General features: G+C 42.3%; 1 protein-coding gene and 1 pseudogene across 1 annotated transcript; both read right to left on the reverse strand.

The window, feature by feature from the left end:
• Positions 1 to 4,449: 4,449 nt before the first annotated feature.
• Positions 4,450 to 5,683, reverse strand: LOC147431096 (uncharacterized; annotated as a pseudogene).
• A 10,408-nt stretch (positions 5,684 to 16,091) lies between these two features.
• LOC147431097 (uncharacterized) lies at positions 16,092 to 20,063 on the reverse strand. Its single transcript, XM_086493744.1, has 8 exons — positions 20,020 to 20,063; positions 19,774 to 19,939; positions 19,378 to 19,468; positions 18,416 to 18,519; positions 17,845 to 17,930; positions 17,480 to 17,567; positions 17,043 to 17,256; positions 16,092 to 16,717 (listed from the first exon to the last, which is right to left on the reverse strand). The coding sequence occupies exons 1-8, from the start codon at positions 20,046 to 20,048 to the stop codon at positions 16,260 to 16,262; spliced, it is 1,236 nt and encodes a 411-aa protein (XP_086349870.1). The 5' UTR covers positions 20,049 to 20,063; the 3' UTR covers positions 16,092 to 16,259.
• Positions 20,064 to 21,663: the final 1,600 nt, after the last annotated feature.

Consider the following 21,663-nt stretch of genomic DNA (forward strand, 5'->3'; position numbering starts at 1 on the left):
ATGCCAAACAACCAAAAACACGCATGTGCTCAATAGAAGGTTTTCTATAATTCCATGCTTCATATAGAGTTGTAGACTGCAAAGCTTTTGTAGGACACCTGTTAAGTACATAAGTGGCACACATGATGGCCTCAAGCCAAAAAGAATGTGGAAAACCTTGAATTTTGACCATACATCATGCCATTTTTGAAGTGACCTATTTTTTCCTGTCAACAACACCATTTTGCTAAGGAGTATAAGGCACTATACATTGGTGTTTTATCCCACGAGTAGTCAAAAATGCATTAAATGCATGAGACATATACTCCACCCCTTGATCGAAATGGAGGGTGCCCATAGTACATTTCGAGACATTTTCATCCATAGCCAAAAATTGTTTGAAGCACATAAACACTTTGGATTTTTCCTTAAGCGGTTACACCCATGCATGCCTAGAGTAATCATCAATAAAAGTCACAAAGTAAAGGTAATTGCCCAAGGACGGAGTTTGCATGGGCCCACAAACATCCTTATGCACAAGCTACAACATGCATGTGGCCCTAATTGAACTATCCTTTGGAAACTTAGAATGCTGCATCTTACCCAAAATACAACCTTCACAAACATGTTTGACAGGTGCTTCAAGAGGTGGCAAAGAAGAAACCATATCAAATTTCTGCAAACGCAACAAGCTGGCAAAATTCAGAAGTCCAAAACGTGCATCCCAAAGTTTTTCATCTGAAATAGCCTTAGAGTCCACAATTGCATTTGCAAAATTTTACCCACACTTATCATACAAAGTGAAATTATACTGCCCACGACATAAAATGCCAGATGCAACAATTTCATCCAGCAGAATTGAGATATACCTTTACTTCATCTCTTCTTTCTTGGCTAGAGCTACCATCATTGTGGAGTCACAAAGCATTGGCCATGATCTGTGGTGTAATGGAAACTTTTTTGCTTTCCTCTTCAAGTGTGGTGAGGATTGTCGTGCCGTCTTTCTTGATTGTGGTTGTCAACTCATAAATTCTTTGGAATTCAATACCAACTGGCACTAATGTGAAAAATCCATGTAGGCCCACTCTTTCTAGGCGGTTGAGGACTCCCTCTTTGTTGGCATACTCAATGAGCTCTCTTGGAATCATTCGCACGTCCACCGTATTGCCTTGTGGATCTTTGAATGTCCCTTGATATAGCCTTATGCTTCTAGTGTGGCTCCGTCCATCCACACTTTAGTCGGCTTCATGTCTCATTTGTGATGGTAAAAGGCTTTGTTGATGCCATGATATCTTTCAAAGTAGGCCTTTTCATCTTTACAGGCAACTTCCGTGTTTTCCTGCAACCCTAATTTTAACAATTGGTATTAGAACAGGTTGCGTCCTCCCGGGCTTGGTTGCCAACAACTCGAGCACACACCTGCTCACTTTCTCCAATTTCAATGAGCTTTGGCGAGCGTTCGTAGGTTGACAAAATTTTTGAGTAAGCTCGAAGAGCATAGTTTGCTTAGATTTTTGATTCGGGCTCATTTCGGCCTTTGTTTCCACTATAGGCAGTACTGTTGTCGGGGGATATGTGTTCACTACGTGAGCCGGGCAGGCACCGGGCCTCTGGCTGTGGGAGGTGTGAAAGAGAGAGAACAAGAAAAACAGATGCAATTGAATTTGGAAATCACCGTACCCTTCAATTAATTGATTACAGCTTTGAGTACAACTTAACTCTTAGCCAAGGCGGGCTGTTAACAACACCGTCACTTGGATCATCTGCTAACTAGGAGTTTAAGCTCCCGTTTACAGGATTAACCGGGCCGCTAACGACCCCGGACTTTAACAAAATGCTTAATCAACCTTCAAAATGTTTTCGATGATGAGATTCCCTTCTGTCGCTTTATCTGCCTCATTTACCTAATTCTGCTCATTGCCTCAATCTTTATGCTTCAATTATTGCCAAATTCTCTGCAAGCTATCTCTATGTAGCATCCTCTGATCGCCTCTGTCGTACTTTTTATGCTTAATTGAGAGAAAGATTGAGAGAGATCTTTCAACATCCCCCCGTCTTTCTCGGTCTTCACCTCCTTCACATATTCCTCAGTTTTACTCCTTCACTTTCCCTTAGGGGATCTGCCAAACTCGCCTCGATAGCTTAGGGGTTTATAGTCGTCCAAGCTCTCCTTTACTTAGCTTCGAGAACGAGATCAAAAGAGAGTTTGAGAGAACTTTGCCTTGGTCAAGCCTTGCTTCTTTCATGCCCTCAAAATCGAGAGAGAGATTCTCCTTGTGCAAGCCGAGAGAGAAAGATTTGCTTGCTTACTCCCGAATTCGCTTGCTTCTGCTTTGGCCCTTGCTACTTCGATCTCAAGCCTTCTCTCCTTGCTTGCCTCAAGCTCTTCTCGCATGCAATGACCTTCTTGTTTTCTCCTCCTCGCTTCTCAAGATCCTGCATGCCCTCTCGTGATCATGGCAGAGAGAGAGAGCGGATTTTCTTGTTTGCTAGTAGCCAAGGATAAGAGCGAGAGAGAGGGAGGTTTGCTTCCTTTCCTTCCTCGCTTCTCCAGGTCTCTTGCCCCCCCCGAGGTCTCCAACCTAGCTCGCACTTCCCTCCTGGAATCCCTTCATGCAAAAAGCCCAAGGGTATTAATAGCTTGCCCCCTCCCTTAGCAACGACGGCACCGTCGTTGCTAGGGAGGCGTAAAACCCCCCCTGCTGACATGGCAGCCCAGATCCCGACCTGCGCCAAATCCACTGTAGCTGGGACCGAATTGCTGCGAGAGGAGCTCCTAACAAGTTTTCGTTACTGCTGCGAGCTCGTCCGAGCCTTCTGCAGCCCGCCGCGAGCCTCCATTCATCTCCCTTCTTCCTGTTGTTGCTGCCTACAGCCTCGCCGTTTTCTTCTTCTCTTGGCTTCACACTTCATTAAAACATAGGGTGGCCATAGTGAATCACCTTGGACGGGCGGCCGGCTTGCATTCTTAGGCGGCCACTTGGGTTTAATTTGGGTGGCCCTTGGTCCTTGTTGGGCACCACATTTAGCATACATGCCGACTGAGGTATTGCCAAGCAGTATATCTTCCTCCATTGGGCGGCCACATTGCGCCCGAGCGGCCATTAGATTAATTGACTTTGGGCGACCGGCTTCCTTTAGTTGCCTTTGGACGGCCAATTTATTTGAGTTATGGGCTTTGGGAACCACACTTGGGCACCACTCATTTCATACATCTTGGCCAAAGCATCGCCAAGCATGACAATATTATCGAGAATTTTAATGGCCGGATTACTATGTCGACAGTGCCATATGCCTTCAATATGCAAGTATAAGTGATTGCATTCGAAGAGTTTTCCTCTCTTTGCATTTGCTCCAAATAGGCAGTTTCTTGGTCCTACCTTGTTGAGTATACCCCGCGACCATTGCATTCCAAGATCCGGTCGAGAGACACCGGTCGAGAGCCAAAAACTCCGAGATGGTACTCCAACCGAGTGGACTGGACTGGCACGGAACCGGCCCCTGGTGAATCTTTTACGGCTAATATCTTGGCGACCGAGACTCCGATCACTGATCTGAAAAGACCGACGTGCTTCACAAAGTGAGCACTTCAGGCCCATGCATTCATTTCATCTCTGTCACCTCAACTGTAGTTGCCCAATCCAGTACGGATATGCATTAACTCAAACTTCAAACTGCCATAACTTCTTCACCGTAGCTCCAATCGATGAGCCGTAAAGACAGGCCGGTAGAGCACTTCAAGCACTGCAGTTCGAGATCATAAACTCCCATTTGTGCTCACTTCAAGCACACTCATTTTTGGCATCATTAAGGCATCTGTTGGCCCTTTTAAGCCGCATCTGGCATACATTAATCATTAAACTTTGCCTTTTAGCAAGCCCTGATCACTACTCAGTAAATGTGTAGGCTTCAAAGAAGCTTAGCTTGCATTTCTCTGCTCTTTTTCTCATCATGGCAGCGGAGCTGCACGACATCCACCCCCTCTGAACCTACACAACCTCCGGTCTGTGTCAACAGCACTTCAATATGCATCTGCTACAGGTACCTTAAGCTCCGTACCCATCATCAGACTCACGTAACTGGTAAACATATGAAAAATGAAATAAGGCTTATACCCTATCATCAATGTTCTAGCTTAATCATTAGGTAGCTGTCCATCAAAAAATCTCTGAACCACATCTGTCGTATCTTCAAAGCATTCAATTGTGAATAACATTTTTAGTGAACCCCGCCAGACTCAAGTGCTCCAGTTAATGATGCACATACTTACTCTGTATGCACACGGAATGGCTGTGAAGTCGTTTACTTCAAGTTCTGTTAGCAGAACCAACTCAAAAAAATGTGAAGATACTTCATCAATTGTCCAAAGAAGTCAGCTGGAAGAAAACCATGTAAGCTTATTGACCGCATAACAAAAACTATTCTGATTCGGCATAATCTAGAAAACAAAATCTTGTACCATGCAACCTGCTACAATAGATAAATGGTACTCTTCAAATCAGCAACTTTGGACTTTAGTAGTCCCCCATGATCAAATGGGAAACTAATCATATGTCCCACTGTGAGCATTCCTTTAAATCTTTTGTACCATCCTCCAGGATCATAGGGAAAATACAAGAATTTCCAATCAATAAAGCATAAACATAAATTAACCCACAAATCTTCATACAAACCGCCTGGATCATATGGCATATAAAGTAACTGACGACAATCATAGCTGGCATGATAACCTCCTGGGTCATAAGGTAGTGGAAGATCATATTTCAAGTATATTGCATCTCCACAAACTTTCTCATAGCATAGCAACAAAAAGTCCCAAAATTCCCATCATAGCAGAACCTAGAGGAAAAATGAATTCAATCACTATGGTTTCCAAAATATCAATCTGCATTTGTGAGTCATTGAATGCCATCACTTCATTTGATAACACAAATGCTGCATGGCTACCTTCTCTAGTAGGCACAAACTCCTCTAGAGCCTCATCCAAAAGAGACATAAGCTCTTCATCATATGTTGCAGGATGTTCTTCACTACTCTTGTCACAAGGAACTCGAAATTCCTCTAACGCATCATCAAGAAGATCCATAAACTCCATATGTTCCTCTTTGGAAGAATCACCTAGTTTCTGAGTATCATCACAGGAAACCTCATCGCTTGTTTCATACATAGGCACAAATTGTTCTGGCAGCTTCACTCTCCCATTCATATATCTTTCCACTTCAATAGCACAAGTCTCAGTATGCATTACAAAGATAGCATCAATTTCTTTTTCCATAGCATCATCATAGCAAACCGTGTCACATGTAGCAGTCATAGACTGATCATCATCATGCACCCCCTCTAAATATGCATCTCCATAATCATAATCTTTGTTTGGGTTTACATCAAATACATATGGATCAGCATCAAATACGTCTGCATCATCACCAGTGTCCTGAAATGCAGCCATAGACATGAAACCCTCTTGTATAGCATCATCCAAAACAATTGTTTTTGCATGTAATGCTGCATAAGCATTCTCTTCATGTTCTACGCCCAAAGAGCACTCCAAATGGGCATCCACATGACATATTGACTTTGACAAACATGTTTCTTGATCACTGCTAGCAACTATGCTTGTATGCAAACCATGTACTCGCTCTGAGAAACCTGCTTCCTCATTTATGTCACTTTGAGAGGATATGACTGCATGCTTAGCATCCATAGAGTCATATCTGCTTTGGAATAAAGAAGACAATCCCAATCGAGTATAAACAATATCTACTATGAAATCATCATCTGCATGCAATAAGGTCTCGTCTTCCAGAAGACATGCATCGATAACAACTTCTAGCTTAGCATTTTCTTTGTGTTTACTTCTTGTAGAAATATGCTCCCAGAATTCATCATAGTTGAGGATCTGCATCTGATCCCCTTTACCTTTACTGAAGACAACCTTACTTCGTTTAGTAATCTCCTTTATTTCCGGATCTGGAATCCTTGAGCTTTCGTAAATAAATTCCTTTGCAAAATACTCCCACCGTGTGGGATATTCTTTTGCCAGTTCTTGAACCTGCTTTTTAAAATCAGAGTTTACAACCTCCTCAAAAGCTGCGATCATCCGATCTTCTGGAACATTTCGGCTCTTCATCTCAGCTTCGTAACATGCAATAAAACCTTCTGGATCATATCCCTGAAAAACATAACACCGCTCACATATAGCATCAAGTGCTAGCTCTATAGCATCATCAATCTGCTTTTTTATTTGCATGGCTTTTGCTTCCTATAGATACCCCTGAACCAATTCCATCATTTTTGGAAAATCTGTAACTGCCAGATTTTTATCAAATCCATTGGCACTGAAATCTTCAATAAACTGCTTTAACTGTTCTGGCATCTCCATCTTTACCTCCCACCCTAGCTCGTTTCGTGTCGGGTTCACCAAAGATGTCGGGGGATATGTGTTCGCTATGTGAGCTGGGGGCAGGCACCGGGCCTCTGGCTGTGGGAGGTGTGAAAGAGAGAGAACAAGAAAAACAGATGCAATTGAATCTAGAAATCACCGTACCCTTCAATTAATTGATTAAAGCTTTGAGTACAACTTAACTCTTAGCCAAGGCGGGCTGTTAACAGCACCGTCACTTGGATCATCTGCTAACTAGGAGTTTAAGCTCTCGTTTACAGGATTAATCGGGCCGTTAACGACACCGGACTTAACAAAATGCTTAATCAACCTTCAAAATGTTTTCGGTGATGAGATTCCCTTTTGTCTCTTTATCTGCCTCATTTACCTAATTCTGTTCATTGCCTCAATCTTTATGCTTCAATTATTGCCAAATTCTCTGCAAGCTATCTCTATGTAGCATCCTCTGATCGCCTCTGTCGTACTTTTTATGCTTAATTGAGAGAGATCTTTCAACATCCCCTCGTCTTTCTCGGTCTTCACCTCCTTCACAGATTCCTCACTTTTACTCCTTCACTTTCCCTTAGGGGATCTGCCAAACTCGCCCCGATAGCTTAGGGGTTTATAGTCGTCCAAGCTCTCCTTTACTTAGCTTCGAGAACGAGATCAAAAGAGAGTTTGAGAGAGCTTTGCCTTGGTCAAGCCTTGCTTCTTTCATGCCCTCAAAATCGAGAGAGAGATTCTCCTTGTGCAAGCCGAGAGAGAAAGATTTGCTTGCTTACTCCCGAATTCACTTGCTTCTGCTTTGGCCCTTGCTACTTCGACCTCAAGCCTTCTCTCCTTGCTTGCCTCAAGCTCTTCTCGCATGCAATGACCTTCTTGTTTTCTCCTCCTTGCTTCTCAAGATCCTGCCCTCTCGTGATCATGGCCGAGAGAGAGAGCGGCTTTTCTTGTTTGCTAGTATCCAAGGATTGGAGCGAGAGAGAGGGAGGTTCGCTTCCTTTCCTTCCTCGCTTCTCCAGGTCTCTTGCCCCCCCCTGAGCTCTCCAACCTAGCTCGCAATTCCCTCCTCGAATCCCTTCATGCAAAAAGCCCAAGGCTATTAATAGCTTGCCCCCTCCCTTAGCAACGACGGCGCCGTCGTTGCTAGGGAGGCGTAAAAACCCCCTACTGACGTGGCAGCCCAGATCCCGACCTGCACCAAATCCACTGTAGCTGGGACCGAATTGCTACGAGAGGAGCTCCTAAGAAGTTTTCGTTACTGCTGCGAGCTCGTCCGAGCCTTCTGCAGCCCGGCGTGAGCCTCCATTCATCTCCCTTCTTCTTGTTTTTGCTGCCTGTAGCCTTGCCGTTTTCTTCTTCTCTTGGCTTCACACTTCATTAACACATAGGGTGGCCATAGTGAATCACCTTGGATGGGCGGCCGGCTTGCCTTCTTGGGCGGTCACTTGGGTTTAATTTGGGTGGCCCTTGGTCCTTGTTGGGCACCACATTTAGCATACATGCCGACTGAGGCCAAGTAGTATATCTTCCTCCATTGGGCGGCCACATTGGGCCCGAGCGGCCATTAGATTAATTGACTTTGGGAGGCCGGCTCCCTTTAGTTGCCTTTGGACGGCCAATTTATTTAAGTTATGGGCTTTGGGAACCACACTTGGGCACCACTCATGTCATACATCTTGGCCAAAGCATCGCCAAGCATGACAATATTATCGAGAATTTTAATGGTCGGATTACTATTTCGACAGTGCCATATGCATTCAATATGCAAGTATAAGTGATTGCATTCGGAGAGTTTTCCTCCCTTTGCATTTGCTCCAAATAGGCAGTTTCTTGGTCCTACCTTGTTGAGTATACCCCGCGACCATTGCATTCCAAGATCCGGTCGAGAGACACCGGTCGAGAGACAAAAACTCCGAGATGGTACTCCAACCGAGTGGACTGGACTGGCACGGAACCGCCCCCTGGTGAATCTTTAAGGGCTAATATCTTGGCGAAAGAGACTCCGATAATCACTGATCTGAAAAGACCGATGTGCTCCACAATGTGAGCACTTCAGGCCCGTGCATTCATTTCATCTCTGCCACCTTAACTGCAGTTGCCCAAACCTGTACGGATCTGCATTAACTCAAACTTCAAACTGCCATAACTTCTTCACCGTAGCTCCAATCGACGAGCTGTAAAGACAGGCCGGTAGAGAACTTCAAGCACTGCAGTTCGAGATCATAAACTCCCATTTTTTCTCACTTCAAGCGCACTCATTTTTGGCATCATTAAGGCATCTATTGGCCCTTTTAAGCCGCATCTGGCATACATTAATCATTAAACTTGGCCTGTTATCAAGCCCTGATCACTGCTCAGTAAATGTGTAGGCTTCAAAGAAGCTTAGCTTGCATTTCTTTGTGTTTTTTTTTTCATCATGGCAGCGGAGCTTCACGAAACTGTGCGGGCTATTTTGTTATTTTGTGCAAAAAATTTGTCAGTGTTGTTTTCTGCATAACAAGTCCCTTATAGTCTTCTATGGTCTGTTCTATATAGCAAGTGTTGTTCTCACTTTCCTTCTTCTCTTTTTGGGAAGTTTTCACATGAGGTGCAACATTTACCATGGCTGACAACATCACAGACGTGTTCAGGATGTTTGATGCTGAGGACAAATTAGATGGGGACAATCACCCTATGTGGCCTTATATCATGCAACATGTTCTTGTGTTGAAGGGCCTTTGAAACATTATGCAGGGCATCTATGTACATCTTGGTTGTAAGATACAAGCAATGTTGAAGATGTTGCAGATCTTGCTGCAAGGATTGTTGTTGTTAGAGTTGTTTTGCCTATGGTAGAACAAGCCGTTGGGATGTAAAAGATGCACGACTCATGCATTGATTGCATTATCTATGAAGCACACCATTACTCCTTTAATTTGTTCACTGAAATCTGCAAAACAAGCTTGGGATATTTTGGTTGGTCTTTATGTGTGCACTTTTTTGCACGTGTTGGAGGCTAGAAACTTGCCAAACATTGTGTGCAAGCCATGAATGGATGCAAGCACACAACTAGACAGTCCTAGCAAGCTCAAAGGGAAAATGGTGTGTCACTGACCACTCAATGCTTTCGTCATGAAGGATCCTTTGCCGCAAAGAAGAAGGAGCCACCGTTGCCTCTCAAGCATGCGCGCGCGCACACACACACACACACACACACACACACACACACACACACACACACACACACACACACACACACACACACACACACACACACACACACACACACACACACACACACACACCCCCCCCCCCCCCCCCCCCCCCCCCCCCCCCCCCTCGAGGAGCACATGAAGGAGAAGGAGATAGAGGGCATGCACCTCAAAGAATGAGGATTTTAGGTCAAAATAGACCTTTTATAAGAGTCCGACCCATTCATACATGGGCTTTGGGCTTGGGCTTTTTCTTTGTATGCCTTGGGCTTTTTGCTTTTCAAGGAAAAGTGCCCACACTAGAAACCTATAGGGCTCTAGTACCATAGGCAATACATGTGAGTGAAGTACTAAATTAAGATTTTACATTCTTGGCCCTTTTGTTTGTTCTTTTGTTTATTTGTTTTTCATTGCCTTTCAATTTTGTAACTTTGGGGGGTCATATTGACACTGTTACCATCCCCAGGTTCATCATAATAGTAAACTCCCTTTATAATAGTTAAACTAAAGGTCAAGAGGGATTAAGTCCACTAGAAAGCACTAGTACATTGCACACAATGCTGGCTAAATTGGATTAAGAACCTAAAGTAACCATTGAATATCTTTACGAAGCTCTTTGGGTGGAAAACCGTTAACTAAAAAGTTCACAATCTTGTCACTCCATCCATGCATGGTCTCTGCTAGGAACAAGGAAGTGTTGAGCAATTTGTCATTGATTCCATTAGGGGCTTCACCAATGGGTATGCGAGACAAATAATCCGCCATGACATGTCTTTTATCGGGTCTCACCACAATGGTAAAATCAAACTCAAGAAGAATTAACAACCATCGTGTAATTATTCCCATGGAACAAGGTTTATCTACTAGATACAACAATTCTTGATGATCCACATAGAAAACAACTTGTGGCAAGATGGTAGTAGAGCAAAATTTCTTCACTACGTAAATCATAGATAAACTTTCTGGCTCTGTAGTAGTGTAGTTTCTCTCAACATCATTTAATTGATGACTTACAAAGCTAATGGGGTAGTCTAATTTATGTTCTCTTGGTTGAGCTAGAACACACCCAATAGCAAAGTTTGATGCATCAATATGCACATGGAAAGTTACATTCCAATTGAGCACTCGTAGAATGGGAGCACTGGTGAAGGTTTTTTCTAATATATCATAAGCATGGTCACACTCTGCAGTCTAGTGGAACTCAATAAGAAGTTTGTACAATGGGCGAGCTATCTCTGCAAAGTTTAAAATGAACCGTCGGTAATAACCAACATGGCCCATGAACATTTGAACTCCTTTATAGTTTTTAGGTGGTGGAAAATTGAAAATGGCTTTAATTTTGCTCTCATCTTGGGAAATCCCATTTTTGGACACTATATGCCCTAAAATGACTCCATGTTTAACCCAAAATTGGCATTTGAAAGGTTTAATGAGATGCGGTACAATCTGCACTTTTCAAATACTTTTCGTAAACATGATAGATGTTCTTTCCAAGAAGAATAAACACAAAGATAATCTAAGAAAGCTTTGCTAAACTCCCTCAACTATTCCCTAAAAGCAGCGTTTATTAATATTTGGAAGGTAGCAGGGGCATTGGTTAAGCCAAAAGCCATAACTCAAAATGTGAACACTCCAAATTTGGTTATTAAAGCAGTTTTAACTTGGTCCTCTAGTGCAATAGTGATTTGATTGTAGCCGGAGTACCTATCTAAAAAGCTATAAGCTTCCTTCCGTGAAACTCTTTCTGCAACTCTTTCAAGCATATGTTCCGAATATGGCAAGGGGTAATGGTCCCTCCTACTGGAGGCATTGAACTTCTTGAGATCCATGCACACTCTGAGTTTCCCATTCTTTTTTGGAACAATAACTATTAGAGACACCCATTTTGAGTGCTCAATAGGGTATATGAATCCGCATTTGACAAGCATTTCAATCTCTTCTTGAACAATCTTTGTTGCATACTTAGGATTCATTGGGTAGGGTCATTGCTGGATTGGTTTAGCCATGCTATTCATGGGAATTGTGTGTTGCACCACGGAAGGTGGAACACCTTTCATATCATGATATGTCGAAGCAAATATATCCTTGAATTCCTTGAGAAGCTCCTTAACTACATATTCCTCAGTCTTTGTCAGATCGTGGGCAATGAAAACAGGTTTGGACTCCTCACCTGGATTTGTTAACTCTATTTCCTTAAGTATCACTGGATCATCATAGACTCCATTAATTCTATTGATAGGTGTTCTCTGGGCCTTTGTATACACAACCTTATGCTCCTCCGTGGTGAAGGATTTGAAATGATCAAGTGCATGGTGTAAGTCTATGGGGTCTTGTTGGTTTGTGGACTGTGATTTCTCTTCTGATTCCTAACTCTTAATTTTGTCGTCTCCTTACAGTATGGCTCAACTTTGGTTTCTCTGTAGCTTCTAGATGTGCAATGTCAATGGGTTGTGGACTACACCACATGACACTTTGAAGGTATCCACCCGTTTCATTTCCCCTAGCATGCACATTTTCTCGATCTCATTGCCTCATATATCTCTTCTCCTTTTGTCTAATTTTTTACAATGGCCGATTTCCAGTGAAGAGTCACTAGATGAATCGCTACTTGTGTCTTTTCCTCTCCCGGATAGATTGTCATCTAGGGTATCAATGGGCTCCATATGGTTCATGCCCACACATGCACCAAGATTTAAGTCATTCTTTGTCCTCAAAGTCAATTTCAGTTGATGATTCTGACTCCGAATTGTGTGGGCTATAGTCTTTTGAGACGCTACTGGTTCCAATGTTAGTCAAGCCTTCATCTGGTAGGTCATCAAAAGCTATATGCATTGCTCCTAACATATTTAAAGGTACGAGTGGTGGCATTTCATCCCCTCAGGAGTTACCCAAGTTGTGTTGGGTTCAAGCCCTATGGTCTAAGCCCGTGGGAAATTCCCCTTATGGCATGCAGAGGAAAGTCTAGTCTATGTAGAGTGTGCATGCAAAGTCTCCTTTATATAAGGCTTTTTGTTAATACAAGTATATACACAAGAGTTTTTATTTCTCTGTGTCGACTCCTTCTCTCTCGCTCTCTTTCTCGTTCTTTGCACCTGCACCCGTCTCCAAGCCATGGATTGCCTCAGGTTACACCCTCCATAGCACTCGTTCCAACAACTGGTATCAGAGCTTGGCGCTCGCAGGCAGACAGGCCACCTCTCAAAACGCTGCTGTTTTGTGACGTCTAGGTGTAGCAGGCGGCATCCATCTCACTTGCATCTCGAAAGGCCACGGTGTGGCCGTTGTTCCCAGGCAGACAGAAACGGCGGGCTAGCATCTCAACAAGCAGCATATCCGGTAGCATCTCAAAACGCTATTATATGAGCACCCAATTGGCAGGGACTAGACAAGCCTCTCAAAACGTTGCCTTTGCTGCGTAGAAGAGCATCTCAAAAGGGTACCGAAATTTGTACCTACAAACACTGCTTGGCAGAGTTGGGCAATTGTTCACACAACATAGCTTTTCAAAAAGCATTGTAAGGTAGTTTTGTTGAGCTTGGCAATTTCACAGCTTTCTAAAACGCTGTCTTGTGTAAGTCAAGGCATCGATGATCCTAGCATATCAAAAGGCAGCAGTTAAGCTTGTTAATAGGGAAACTTTGCACAATACAGCATCTCGAAAAGCAACAAGTAAAGGAGCATTTTTGGCAATATTTGTAGCATTTCAAAAAGCTAGCAATACTCAAGAAGTGAAAGCATTTAGAAGCCGGTTCAAGAGCGTCTTGTGGCACTTCCATCGGCTTGACAATAATAATTGTGCCCGATAAAAGTGATGCCCAAGAAGAACAACAAGGCTTATCCAAAAATCATAGCTCATGTGATAAGCAAGCCACCTATGATTTTTTCAACACTTTGCTTCGAGCTTTTGGTACATCAACAGATGCAGAAGATGAAGATCTGCTTCGAGATTGTGGTACAAGACTTCACAAACTATTTTTATCTGGTCATAGAAGTTTTATGTTTATTTGTCAACACAGTCATATATTTTTCAGTCAAAAGCCTTTTTTTAGTTTCTCTGTTGTCAGTCATGCCAAATTTTGTACGGGATATAGACACTGCCATCTATAAATGGTAAGACCTCCCAATTTTTGTCAGTTCTCAGGCTATTTTTACCGCTTCTCATGAGGTTACTGGGTACACCTGAAACCCAAGGTTTGGCAGTGAACCAAAAACTCCACTTTTGGTAGCTACATATTTGACCTACACCCTATCTGTTCAAGGGGGGGTTACTGATCTAGCACCAGGTTATGGATAAACCAAAAATCCTTGGTTGTGAGAAAACCTAAAACTCACGGTTGACGAGTATACCAAAAACTCGAGGTATCATGAGTTGCTTGTCCAGTTCGGGCTTGAGGGGGGGATTGTTGGGTTCAAGCCCTGTGGTCTAAGCCCGTGGGAAATTCCCCTTATGGCATGCAGAGGAAAGTCTAGTCTATGTAGAGTGTGCATGCAAAGTCTCCTTTATATAAGGCTTTTTGTTAATACAAGTATATACACAAGCGTTTTTATTTCTCTGTGTCGACTCCTTCTCTCTCGCTCTCTTTCTCGTTCTTTGCACCTGCACCCGTCTCCAAGCCATGGATTGCCTCAGGTTACACCCTCCATAGCACTCGTTCCAACAAGTTGTGCCCCTATTTTCCGAAGTGTCTATGGTTGCTGCTAGGTGGACCCAATCCACATTGTCAGACTCAGTCGTCCCAGGTAGAACATGCATATAAGGAGAATCTTCCCCAACATTGTGTCCATTTTACACGTGTAACAATACTGCAATGGGGCCGAGTGAATTGTGGTATTAGGTCTATGATCAATTATAAATCTATTTCCTAGAGGATGTACCCGACCAATTACAAGATCGACTTGAATGACAGCGTCTTGGAACTACAAGTAGACATGGTTTTTAGACCAGTCATGCACCATTTTTGCTTCCCTCATGAAAGGACATCCTAAGATCATCTAAGATGATAGTGTGCTTGGAAAAATCCATAACAATGAAGTTATGTCTTATTTTGTGTCCAAAGACCTTGATCTTGAGATCTTCTAGCATCCCAATAGGTTTAACAATAGTCACATTGGCCATCTTTACCACTATGTTTGTAGTCCCAAGGTGAGGTATTCCGATAGATTCCCAATGATTTTTAGTTACAATGCTGATCCCAGTGCCACCATCAAGGATTCCCTTGACAGTTAATCCCTTGGTAGTGATTGGTATGGGCACATTGGATTCATCGCATTCAAAGTTTTATCCCAACTCGTTAACAGGTATTTCAAAAACAGAGTTCTCATCTAGGTTGGGTTTTGGATCTAAGTGTTCCTCCTCTATTGGCACCTACCTAGCTCCATCCATCTATGAAAATTGTGGTAGCCCAACCCCGGGGGATTCACTATTAGTAATGGGGGGATGTCACCTGCGTGCATCAAAACTAGAGAAACCCCCCTATATACAGTATCTTACTTGCTAGCCTACCCCCCTACATATGGACAAGATACGGATGTTCTCGCAATGAGCCAACCCCCCTCATACGGATTTCGTACGCAATGTAATGACCCACTATTTTATGTATACTAGTAACATAACAATTTTAGAAGCACATTCTTTTACAAAAATACATGTTGAACTGCGAATGAATAGAAGTGTACATTGTAGTGTCTTTTCATTTGCAATAGATGTTAAGAGAACAAACCATGAAAAGCAACAAATATTATGAATACAAAATTAAAATAAACCAATCGTTTCAATGTAATGTCAAAAAACAAATAGCATTTGTCTTGTAAACTGATACAAATCTCAATCTCAAAACATATGATACTAGCCACCTACTTAGTAAGCTTCCCACATGGGATTTAAGGCACACATATGAAATGGATTGTTCTCTAAATAACAAATAATGCATACTCTCAAACAACCATAAAAACTTCTCATTAAATCAAAACACATCCATTAAAAGATTAATCTTTTTGAACAAAACAATTATATGTGATATGAATGCACGTCTATGCTTAAGCAAAATGCAACTTTTAAAAAATCACCATCAGTATTTAATTTTGAGCTTGCACATGAAATATAAATCCTAAAAATTTCGCCAAAGTCTCTTTTGTACAGAGACCTCTTTCCAAAAAAAAATCAATACACCCTTTTCTTGGGGGGATGTTAGCAATATTAGCCTGTGCATAGTTTTTTTCATACTCGTATGGTAAATTTACCACACTTTCATACTCAAACATTATTTGGTGTACAATATGTGTAAGATATGATCAAACATATTTACCATTCTTTCTGTCTACGACAAATTGAAATTTAGACTCAACAATAGCCAAAGAGGAGCGCAAGTTTCTCAAGGGAGTGGCTGGCCAATTTCAAGCTGCAAATAATACTTAAAGGTCACAAGAAGCATGTTCTTTTGTTCCCCATCAGGTACAATCCATATTAGCTAAACAAGAGCTCAACTCAGATTGTACAAAATCTTTTAGACTCTTTAAGTCCTTTTTGAGCACAGGTTGGCCTCAGCAAGTTGGACACATTACTCTGACCTTACAACATAGTCAACCTCAAGTATGGTATCCGACATATAGAATGCCTTGGGGATCTAAATCATACTATATTCCAAAGTCTGATAACCGTATGCATCCCCCATGTAGTTTCCATAAGGAAAAGTGTAGTGATTGTCTCATCTAAGGGCTATGGAGTGCCTAGCGAGTAGCGTACATGAGAAAACAAGGTAGGGGATGGGGCAAAAAGAGCATACTTGAGAGCCTAGCATGACAACTTCCTTGTCCAGAAACAGTGTAAGATGACTAATCAGCTTAAAGCTTCCCGTTAGCCATCGTCCAGCAGGAACATAGAGCTGGGCACCCCCCTTATCCTCAAAAGAGTTGAGGTAAAAGATGGCATTTGTAAATGCATGAGTATTAATGGTAACTCCATCACCAACTGCACTGAATTCGGTGATGGTGACACTATGAGGCCCTGCATTTCCGCCCAGCTCACTAATGCACACATAAGTAGTTATGTCACTACGAATTCTTGGAAAGCTTGTTGTGACCTCGGATATGTGCAAGCAGGCAAAGGAACTAGTGGTGGCCCAAAGAGAAGTAAAATCTAGGCAAGGGAAACCCCACCAACACCCTACAGTGCAGCATTATTTGCAACTCAAAGATTCATTAAAAGGTGTACACTATAAACCAGTATTAGGCTCTTGGGAGGTGCGCCTCCTTTTCAGAGTAAGAAAACCATCCTAAAAACTTTTCAAGTTCATCCATCTGAATTTTGAAGCTAATTGATTAATTTTATACACCCTAACAAGTTCAAAATGAAGCACAACTGTGCACCACAGTACATCGTTGCAAAACTAACAGGTGAAAGGCATTTCTCTAGGAACACAAACATTCAAGAAGACTAATGTATTTAAGGTATCTTTGGTTTAAGGAGATTACAAAGCATGTACATGTACAGTGTAAACTGAGGCCAAAAGCAGTCACCTGCAGATCAGAGACTGTTACTGAACCTTGCTCAGAAGATGTATCTGCAAGAATATCCTCCATGGCTCGAACCATGATTCCGCGGTCGGCAGCATCTTCCTCCCCAAGCTTGCCAAGGGTGAAAGTTTTACTTGTGCCTGTTTGACCATATGCCATGATAGTGCCATTATACCCCTCTAGCACACTCTGCACGCAAAAAGAAGAGGGATGCCAAGTATATACAATCAGATAGAGTTTTAAACATAACATACAAAATATCTTGCAAAACAGGCCACTATCACAAGCCAAACCAACATCTAAGCAAATATCTTTAGACACAAAGAACGAGCACCCAAAGACTCTATTTCCCTGTCTATAACACTATCTATTGAACAAAATGGGTTGAAAATGGCAAGGGGCAATGAAGGACCTCAACCATAGGCTTTGCCACTACTTCATAGACTCGTTTTTGAGGCGTCGTAGGTATGGCCTTAGGACGGGGAGTCGTTGGAGATGAACTGGAGTTCAAAGAAGGAGGCCTTTCTAGTCACACCATTCCTGTTCGTGGAGATCCTCCTGAAACGTTACCACTGGAAGAAAATGCCATTTACATCTTTGACAGTGCAAAAATACTTCCACATCCCCACTAAACAAAAGAAACCTTACTGCGAGAGTGTGCAGAAACTCTCTCTCTCTCTCACCAATTAGCACCGAAGGCTCATGCTAAATCACTTCATTGATGGAGACTCAAGAGCTAATTTACAAGAATAGATTCGTTGAAATCATGGAAAATACTCCAGTCTGGAGAGCGGATGTAAAATCTTGTACTTCCTGTTGTAGCCACTACCAACCACCCCGCCAGACCAATCACCCACCTTCCCCTGCATTCATGTCACTGAAGCACAGAATATATAATACTTACCTTCTTTCTATTGCAACTGCTATCAACATTGATTCAACAAGCCAAGAAGACCGAATCACAAGGAATCCACCTCATTTGTTCATTGAGGTAGGTTGACGACAATTTTTCAAGAGGGGATAACACAGGAATAAAAAGCAAAGAAAAAAGAAATGTACAAATAAGAGAAAGGGACGAATGAGGTTGCTACCCTCAAATACCAATGACCTAGTATTGACAATTGTGTTGCAGAGGGTAATATACTGATACACAGCAACACTGAAGCTAGCTTTGTGCAAACAGTTGATGAGTACCTTGTGTGTCGTGCCTCAAAATGCAATAGAAAACTTGTCTTCAATCCAAACTTTTACCGAGTGAGAAACAAGTCATCCGACCATTTCCAGTAACAACACGTAACAGACCTCATAGAGAAAGACCTTATCGATGCAAAAGCCCCTCCAAGCCTACAGTATGTACTGCAGTTGTATCCCCAATACCATCTGAACCTTGCTTGACCTCGTCAGAGCAAGCCCCTTGCATACAGTGTACTAGATGTTTTATCAAGCCGGAACCTGAAAAGTAAACAGATTGATCAAGCACCGAGCACATCTATTTGTTGAGCATAATGTTCAATCTATTTGTTGAGCATAATGTTCAATCACTTACAATAGTTTTCCACACTCACTTTCCATTACTCCATAGCAATCTCTCTGAAAAGCATCACAAGGCTTGCCAATTGTAAAACATAAAACCACATATGGCCCATAAGTAAAGCTTCCACCATACATGAAGAAAGGAAGAATCACAGAGAACTCGATGGGATAGCAAAAGCCTAAAACTCATTATAAGTCCTTGATCTCTACATGTAGGCTCTTGCAAACTAGCTATGAGCTACAGATTTATTTCACTGATTATGAATCTTCATTTTTTAAACTATGTAAAACTAAGAAGGCCACAAATTTGATAAGATGTAAAATGCGTTGGCTTTGAAGCCAGTATGAAGCACATGTATTCTTCAATCAGCATAAAGCTGTGCCGACAGGTTTGTTAGGTCCTACATCCACCTCAGCACTAGAAGCAAGCTGACCCCAAGCCGATCCACGTGGTGCAAGCTACATTTCTTCTTTGCGATTACCACACAGACGATGCAAAGCATCCGCACCCACATAGAAGGCTCCTAGCCTGCACGCTGTCCCCTAAGCCACTCTGCGGAGATGGAGAGGCGTGACCCATCGGTGGAAAAAGCGCCAAGTGTGAAGACAGCAGACCCAAGAATTGCGTAAACTAGTCTTTGTCAAGACTCAAGAGTGAAGCAACACACGTAGACCGCTCCAGAGTCCAAGCACCAGAAATCGCAAGGCGCAGGAGGAGGCGTGAACTCATGATCATGAAGCAACAACACAATTTTAAGAGCTGTAATATACAGATACCTGTAGAAATCATGAGAAACTTGGGCCAGCCTCCCCACTTCCCTGCCCACATCTCAGAAGAGTGCCGCTCAACTTCTTGTATCGCTGCTGCCTGGACAGATAACCTCTGAACTCACGCAGGTCGGACGCAGTGGACAATGACACCGCTGCCACGCAGCTCTGAGCTCGCATATGTCGGAGACTCAGACCACAGCAGGTTGGCAATGCCGCTGATACACTCAACGATGGACAGTTCTGAGGTCAAGGCAGCGACAGCAAGTAGAACGACGGCAGGTGCGACTCCTCACTCCTCTGGATTCAGACTTCAAGCAATAACATCACCAGGCCTTGGGTACAAAGCTAACCGACAACACAATAAATTTCCAGAGTAAGCAACATAGAAGAAAAAATGGTTACTGAAGCAATTATGACCGCATTCAAGCAGACACGATAGTCGTCTTCACCAAATGCTGGTGCACAGTGTACAATGCCCGTGCCACTATCGTCTTTGACATATTCATCTGATAGTACTTTAAAGGCTACACTGAAAAGTTCCAAAAAATAGTAAAAAAGAGGCTGGTACCTGCAAAAAAACGGTGCCTTGTTAGTGCTATACAATATAAGGATCAATCACACCACTAACTTCAACTTAATGCAGTGTACCTTTTTCCAGCTAGTTCTGAACCACTCATTCGAGTCAAAATTTTATAGCTACCCAAATCAGTCCTTCTTTTCACCAGAATTTTTATCAGAAGACTTGGGATTGTCATGGTTGACAGATGTGTCCATGACCTTAGAGACATCACCATTTGGCACCTCCACTTTGCCTTTTCGAACAGGTAGCTGAGATAGAAGACTCTCTGCAACAATGTAAATAGTCCCAGTCACCTTGCATTGAGCCTAGCAAGCAAAAAGCCACAACTATAGATCTCATTATTTAGTGATTAGAAATATGATTAGTATCAAAGTGTTATATTGCAGTACGAAGCACTTATGTACAGCTCACTATACTTATCATTTTGCACTGCCAGCACGAAGAAACCTGGAAGAGCAGTAGAAGCACAATATAGGAAGCCCATAAAATCGTGAATGGAACAATGGATTTCAAAATGATAGCAATTATTGAGCACTTGCAGTTCGAACCAGCAAGCAGGAACTTCCAAGGCCACAAGGGATTGTGCATAAACAAGTGAATAACTGCTATCAAATACAGATATTTCATATGGACCAAATACATGGTGTGTGCTCATGAAGTGAATGACGAGAAAGTTGACGTCGGGCAAAGCTAAGCTCTAAGGCTTGCCAGTGACTATAGGAACACATTATGCACATAAATACTTCAAAAAAAGTTGCTAAGAGTAAGGAAATCTCAACACAATGCCATCATCTTGAAGAACTGACAATTCAAGAGAAACAATATAGGCGGTATTTATAACGACCAATTATTTGCATGGCTGACCTTAACATAAGTAAAGTTCGGATTAACACAGAGGGCTAAATTGCTTGGTAGAGTCCATGGTGTCGTGGTCCAAGCTACCATTGCTGATCCGTCTACATCATCCAGCAATGGAAAACTGATCATGATCGAAGGATCAGATACATCCTGAAAAGGCAGGGAGAAGTGACCATTTATAGTGAAACAAGAGCAAGACCCTGAATTTGCAGCATTGAGTGCAAGGATCATACCTTGTAATTTAATCCCGCCTCAAAGTTTGAAAGGGCTGTGTTACAACCTACGCTGAAAGGCATTACCTGCATCAACACACATAGAAACGCTTACATTAAAATATAAAATTCAGAAAGTTCCATGATACACAAAAAAAAAGGATTTATTAAAATTTGGTAATAAAGGCCTGGACTTTTGATAAACTTGATCTTAAACTTCGGTTAAATATTATTGTTAATAACAATGCAAAAGACATGTCTGCAGAATGGCCTTGAGTTGGTAACATAATACTTATTCTAAATTCACGCTGCAATATGACAAAAAACGAGGCAGAGATTGGTAAGGGAAAAGAAGGCATACAAAACTAGCCCCTCACACTATTAAAAACAACCACAGATTATTTAAAACACTCTTCATTCTCCACTTGGCAAGGATTGCAGACATTAATAACTAAATGCATACCTTGAAGCCTCGGTACACAAGCCCTTTATCAAAGAGCTGTTTGAAAACCCAAACACTTTCCATAAACTGGGGATCTAAAGTTTTATAGTCATTCTCAAAGTCAATCTAACGTCCCATACGTGTAACGACAGTCTCCCACTCTTTACTATATCTCATCACAATGGCTCTGCATTCTTCAT

Source organism: Adiantum capillus-veneris, chromosome 21, assembly GCF_014529385.1.
Source record: "Adiantum capillus-veneris isolate H3 chromosome 21, ASM1452938v2, whole genome shotgun sequence".
NCBI classification, from domain to species: domain Eukaryota; kingdom Viridiplantae; phylum Streptophyta; class Polypodiopsida; order Polypodiales; family Pteridaceae; genus Adiantum; species Adiantum capillus-veneris.